The sequence below is a fragment of the Orycteropus afer genome, unplaced genomic scaffold, assembly GCF_000298275.1.
Source record: "Orycteropus afer afer isolate SDZICR_OR568_19922 unplaced genomic scaffold, OryAfe1.0 scaffold00188, whole genome shotgun sequence".
In the NCBI taxonomy this organism is placed as follows: Eukaryota; Metazoa; Chordata; class Mammalia; order Tubulidentata; family Orycteropodidae; genus Orycteropus; species Orycteropus afer.
Genome location: NW_006921775.1, coordinates 1,102,406 through 1,109,160, shown reverse-complemented (window position 1 = coordinate 1,109,160; position 6,755 = coordinate 1,102,406). Strand labels below are relative to the sequence as shown.

At 37.2% G+C, this 6,755-nt stretch overlaps 1 protein-coding gene across 1 annotated transcript in view; it reads left to right on the top strand.

Moving 5' to 3' along the window:
- PIK3CB (phosphatidylinositol-4,5-bisphosphate 3-kinase catalytic subunit beta) overlaps positions 1-6,755 on the top strand; it is a 164,281-nt gene that overhangs the window by 129,056 nt on the left and 28,470 nt on the right. Inside the window, exons 15-17 of the mRNA XM_007947506.1 lie at positions 867-1,045; positions 1,826-1,935; positions 2,650-2,728. Coding sequence (XP_007945697.1) covers positions 867-1,045; positions 1,826-1,935; positions 2,650-2,728 — 368 coding nt within the window. The remainder of the gene's footprint in view (positions 1-866; positions 1,046-1,825; positions 1,936-2,649; positions 2,729-6,755) is intronic.

Sequence of the window (6,755 nt, the reverse complement as noted above, 5' to 3'; positions counted from 1 at the left end):
TTGCCCAACCTTCCTTCTGAGGAGTGGCTGGTGGGTTTGAACTGCCAGCCTTCTGGTTGGCAGTCAAGTGCCTTAGGCACTATGCTACCAGAGCTCCTATAATACGACATGGAAAGTCAAATAATAAGTCAAAACATAATGGTTTTGATTCAGTTGGTCATTGTTGATTAACCTTGTACTATTTATATACATTTTTGGCTTTCATATTTTCCCTCATCAGTGTAGATAACTGAAGTTAACTCATTTTAAAAATAGGATCTTCAGAAGTGAACAAGTAGTAATTTAGACTTTGACAACACATACTTTGTATGTATTCACATTTATTTTATTTTATTATACAGCAATCAGTTACAATTGCTATGAATGGGAGGAGAATATACTGAGAAGATGGCATACAAGTGTGATGACAAGAAGTGGTCAGGTTGAATGTTGGGATCCCTCAGATTACCTCTACATAGCTTTCCTTCTTACAGAGAAAGTCTAATAGAATGGTTTAGATTACCATTTTGCAAATTCTGTTACTGAGTAAGCTACAGAGTTCTGAGAAGTTTGCAGCATATTTCTTAAATATCTACAATCTCTGTTTCCTTTTCTGTCATATATAAGATTTCATTTAAGAAAAGGGTTAAAGTCTGAAAAATAGTGTTGTGAGCCACAAATGATAAAAAATAAGTTTTTTATACTGTATGTAAAATGGTTGCCATCCACCAAAGAACTGTTTTATTTTAGCTAGATTGTGTGTTTGTGTCCGCCTGCTTATATTGGAGGAGGGTGGTTATTGCTTAATATTATCACATGACACTATATTACTTTATATTATTTTTAACAACAAATTAATTTTGGGGTTGGGGAAACTTGTTTTTCAGGTTGAAGCACTTAATAAGTTAAAAACTTTAAATAGTTTAATCAAACTGAATGCGATGAAGCTAAATAGAGCCAAAGGGAAAGAGGCCATGCACACCTGTTTAAAACAGAATGCTTACCGAGAAGCCCTCTCAGACCTGCAGTCACCTCTGAACCCATGTGTCATCCTCTCAGAACTCTAGTAAGTGTCTCTGCTGTGCTCAGTGAATCTCTCATGAAAACAGTGATGCAGAAAGGACTTCCAATTCACTATCTTCTGGAGCAGTAGGGCCACCTGTCAGCCCCATTAAGTGTAACATAAGAGGGAAAATCTTAAAGACCTCAAAGACTGTGCTTGTGTTCAGTAGAGTGCATCCCTACCAGGTTAATTTACCTCTGCAGTTAATTTCCTTTTAATTGTGTATAATTAAATTTTCTATATTATTGGTTTCCTAGAGTGTAGAGATCACAAAAAAGCATAATGTTGAAAACCATATTAAATTATTTAGTAGTTGATTTTCCTATTTGAAAATGAGATCTCAAATAAATTTACAGCAAACTTATTTCTCACTTTCTCATTCCCTACGGAAGTAATAATGTGCATTCTCATAATACTAGTTTTCACATTTTCTCTCTAAGAAATCAAGATTGATCTCAAAATACTAATCAACTTATACGTTCAGATTTTTTTTTAATTCACTAAATATAATAATACAAAGTTAAAGAAGCATAAAGAGAGGAGGAATTTTTAGTGAAAGTAATGAGAAGGACGGATTCGGGGTTTTTGGTCCTGCCCATCTGGCTTCAGTGCATGTCAACCATAGTTACTTTCTACCAGGAACAAAGGGTCTAGCTTTGACTTCTTGGAGACTTTATAGGAACAATTAAGGGTTTTTCCCAAGCCTAGTATCGCAGGGTAAAATGACAATTTTGCCATATATTTAAATTGAAGTCAACTAACTTTCTCCTTGTTTGATTTCAGTGTTGAAAAGTGCAAATACATGGATTCCAAGATGAAACCTTTGTGGCTGGTGTACAACAATAAGGTATTTGGTGAGGATTCAGTTGGAGTAATTTTTAAAAATGGTGATGGTAAGTACTAAGGCTTTTACAGAGCCAGATTCCATAGTACAGTTATTAAAAGGAATTAAGTAAGATAGCATAAGTAAATGTGCTTAAGTAGTGTGTATTATATCTTCTTAAAAAAAAAAATTAAAGTGTTTTGCTAGACTGCTAGATAATTAATCACTTGACCATACAAATGTCATTACATGTATGCCACTACTTTCACACTTCTGTTACCGGGAAATTACTCTTCGAAATGATGATGATAAATAAAATCAATTATTACATGTGGTTTTTGAACTATGATGCAATGACTTCATATAATTCTTAAGAACTTTTTATATATCCTTAAAAGCAAAGGAAGAAATAATTAGCAATATGAATAATGGGTACTGTAATACAAATAATATTACACCAGCTGCAGTAGCTGTAGGATCGCTATCGGTTGAAATCAACTCAACAGCAGTGAGTTTTTCTAGTTTTCAGTAGCTACACATGGTAAGAAATAATTTTTTTTTTTTTTTTACTTACTTTTTGAAATACTGTTACAAGGGCATGCCAACCCACCAGCCTAATATTTGATTATGGTGATTATAATAAATGTTAAAATATTGAAAAAAATTTATAAAGTATTTGTCAATGGTTTTAGTTAATCCAGGCTAATTTAAGCAAAATTTGAGTTAATGCAGTATTAGGGATAAAATGGAAAGCATTTATATCAAAACATTTTTTTTCTCTTAGATTTACGACAGGATATGTTGACACTTCAAATGCTGCGCTTGATGGATTTACTCTGGAAAGAAGCTGGTCTGGATCTTCGGTGAGATTTCTAGTAAATTTATTTTTCATCTAATGTACAATAGACCCGGACAGACAACAGGGGCACATTACAACCTATAATTTGGAAGATGCTTCCAAAGGAGCAAGGAAGCCACATCTTCTGACCTCCTCTAACCCTTCAAGAGGAAGACAGAATCACTGTCAGTAGTAGCCCAAGGCCTGTTCCTGTGAGACCAGGCATGCTGCCTCCCTCCAGCCCTTTCACCAACCGTTCCTCCCACAGCACCCATCACCTCTCTGCTGGGTTCGATAATTCACTGCAGTGGCCACAGAGAACTTACAGATTATGGGGTTTATTAGGGAAGCACCAGACTACAATTCAAGTTCAGAAATACACTCAGTCTCTTGCAGCTGGCCATCTCACTCAGCAGCTGGCAGTTTCAGTAGCACATCACTCTCACAGTAGTGTGTGTCTCTTGCGTCTCTCTCAGCATTGTGTCTCTCATATCTCTCAGGAGCACATTTCTCTCAGCAGCACATCTTTCTTAGGCAGCAGTCAGAGAGATTCCTTCTGCCTCTAGCAGAGCTCCTTTTGAGCCTGGCAGATAGCTAAACTAATCAATCCCAACATCAGAATTCTATACACCTGAGAGAGAACGAACTTCCCAGAAAATTACTTTGTGCTGCTCCCAACAGAAATACTCCAGGTGGATAATTTTAACAATCAGGAACTACTCAGTTGCTTACAGCAAATTCCACCACCGAGTTTACAAAGACTTATGGCTAGAAAAGCCACACTGTGTAATTTACTACACTGCAATGCTCTAGGGGAAGAATGTAGTGGTTGTCATGGCAAGACCAGAGAACAACCTGTTCCTGTTCTCACTTAGCTTAAAAAAAAAACAAACTCACTGCCATCAAGTCCATTCGACTCACAGCAATCCCATTGTGTTTCCAAGGCTGTGAATCTTCACAGAAGTAGATTGCCTCATCTTCCACTGGAGCAGCTGTTAGACTTGAACCACAGACCTTCTGGCTAGCGGCCTAATACCTTACCCACTACACCACGAGAGCTCCTTTCAGTTAGCTTAGATTATCTAATGTTTCTTGTATGTAATTATTTATAGTTTATAGCTATAAACTTTATAGCTTTTTTATTTTATCCTTTATAGCCCTTTTATTTTTACATATTAATTGTCAATTTTGTTAATCTTTTCTAATAACAAATTTTGGGGATGATTCTCTAATGTTTTTCTATTTTATTTATTTCCACTATAATCTTTGTTCCTTCTTTGCTTGCTTTTGGTTTAGTTTACTCTTTTTCTAATTCCTTAAGGTGAAAGTTTAGGTTATTAATTTGAAATCTTTCTTTTGTAATGTAATTGCTTTGCTATAAATTTCCTTACAAGCACAGCTATCACTACATCCCATAATTTTCTTTATATGTTTGTTTTGTTTTCATTCAAGTATTTCCTAATTTCACTTGTGATTTTTTTTCTTTGACCCATTGGTTATTTAAAAGTGTATTGTTTCATATTTGTGAGTTTCCTAAATTAATATGTTACTGATTTCCAATTTCATTCCATTATGGTAAGAACATACACTTTGTATTGTTTTGTTTTCTTTCATTTATTGAGTGTTGTTTTATGGTCTATGATATAGTCTAAACCAAAAAAAAAACAAAAAAAAAACTCAACTGCCATCGACTCAGGTCAGACTGATAGTGAGCCCTCCTTGGGTTTCCGAGGTGGTATCATGACGGAAGTAGATTGCCCAACTTTCCTTCCAAGGAGTGGCTGGTGGGTTTCAACCACCAGCCGTCTGATTAGCAGTCAAATGCCTTAGGCACTAGGCCACCAGAGCTCCCAAGGTACAGTCTATCCTGGAGAATATTCCTTGTGCACATAAGGAGAATGTGTCTTCAACTGTTACTGGAAAGATGTTCTATAGATTTCTATTGGGTATGGTTGGTTTATAGTGTTGTTTAAGTATTCTTTTTCCTTGTTGGTCAACTGTCTATTTGTTTTATCTTACATTGAAAGGTAGATATTGATATCTCTCGCTATTATTTTTGAATTGTCTATTTCTCCCTTCAATTCTGTCAGTTTTGCTTTGTATATTTTGGTACTCTGTCGTTTGGGAGATGTATATATAATTTATAATTGTTATATCTTCTTGATTAAATATTTTGTTCTGATAAAATGCCTTCCTTTGTTTCTAGTAACAATTTTTGTCTTAAAGTCTATTTTTCTGATATTAGTATAGCCACTCTAGTTCTCTTTGATCACTATTTGCATGGTATATATCCTTTTCCATTCTTTTATACTTTTTTATTTTTTCACCTTTATTGTGGTGAAAACATGCACAATAAGACATTCAGTAACATAACAACTTCCACATTTACAGCTCAGGGACTTCAATGATATTTTTCATGCTATACTACTATTATTGCTATCCTTTTCCAAAATATTTGCAAAAAGGCCATAGAGGCAGCATCTTCTGACCCCCTCCAACCTCACAAAGGGGAAAAGAGTCACCATCAACAGCCCAAGACTTATTCCCATGAGGCCAGACATGCTACCACCCTCCAGTCTTTTTCCCAGTTCAGACATCAACTGTCCCTCCCATGGTACTCAATACTTATCTGCTGGGTTTGATAATTTGTTGCAATGGCCACACAGAACAGACAATACTCAAGATTATGGAGTTTATTAGGGAAGTAACAGGCTACCATTTAAGTTCAAGAACATGCTCAGGATATAATTCTTTGATCAGAACAGTCTTACCTCTGCATGTCTCCCTGGCTCTTGGCCTCTCAGCCTGACATCTGCCCTGCTCAGGCAAGTGTTACAAAGCTCTTACAGCTCTGCTAATAGGTACACCTACATGTACCTCACTCCGCCAACAAGCCTCCTGGCCAGAGGCTCTCAGCTTTGTCGCTCTGTGAGCCAGGCAGTCCCACCAGCTCTGTCTCGTGCTTCTTGGTTCCACTGCCACCATCTTTCAGTCAGGCATCTCTGCTGGGGTATCTCTGCCAAGGAGGTCCAGCACAGGGATCTTGGATCCAAGGATGCAGTCCACTCCAACTCCACCTCTTCTCTCTTGATGGTAGTGAGTTCCCCCTTTCTACTTCTCACTTAACTCTCACTGCCATCGAGTCAATTCAGCTCAACTCATAGCAACCCCTCCCTGGGTTTCCAAGGTGGTTCTCTGCGGAGGGAGCTCTGGTAACGTAGTTCCTAAGGCACTTGACTTCTAACCAGAAAGCTGGAGGTTCAAACCCACCAGCCACTCCTCAGATGGAAGGTTGAGCAATCTACTACCATAGTGATACCACCTTGGAAACCTAAGGAAAAGTCGCTATGAGTTGGGTCTGACCTGATGGCACATAACAACAACAACATCTCTACAGAAGTAGATTGCCCAATCTTCCTTCCATTTGTACCTCTAGGAAGGCTCATTTTACGCCTGGCAGAATGACAAAGCTAACCAGTCCCAACCTTAGAGTTCCATACACTTTATTTGCATGGTCCCACCCAGTAATCTGGTGGGAATCCTAAAGACCATGGCTAGAAAAGCCATACCAAGTAGTTCACTTCAGCACCATTAGCACAAACTCAATGCCCCGCAAACAAAAGCTTCCCCTTTCCCCCGCCCTCGTACCACTGGTAACCACTAATAATCTGGTTTCTTCTCTTTCTTTTTTTTTTTTCCCCCTAGCCTAGCTAGGAATGTTCCCCCCATCCCTACTGTTTTATACATTTTGCCAATCTCTGCCTTTCAACTAAGATGTTTAACCAATTTACATTTAATGTGATTACTACATTTAATGTAATTGGGATTTAAATGTACCATTTTGCTATTTGATTTCTGTATACTATATATCTTTTTTTGTTGTTTGTTTCTCTGTTCTTCATTATTGTATCTGTTTCTTATTTGTTACCCTGGGAGTTAAAATTAACATTTTAACAAAAATCATCTCAGCTGGACCAGTAAGCAACATCGTGAAAAACAGAGAAAATATTGAAGTTGTTAAAGATTTCATTTTACATGGATCCACAATAAAT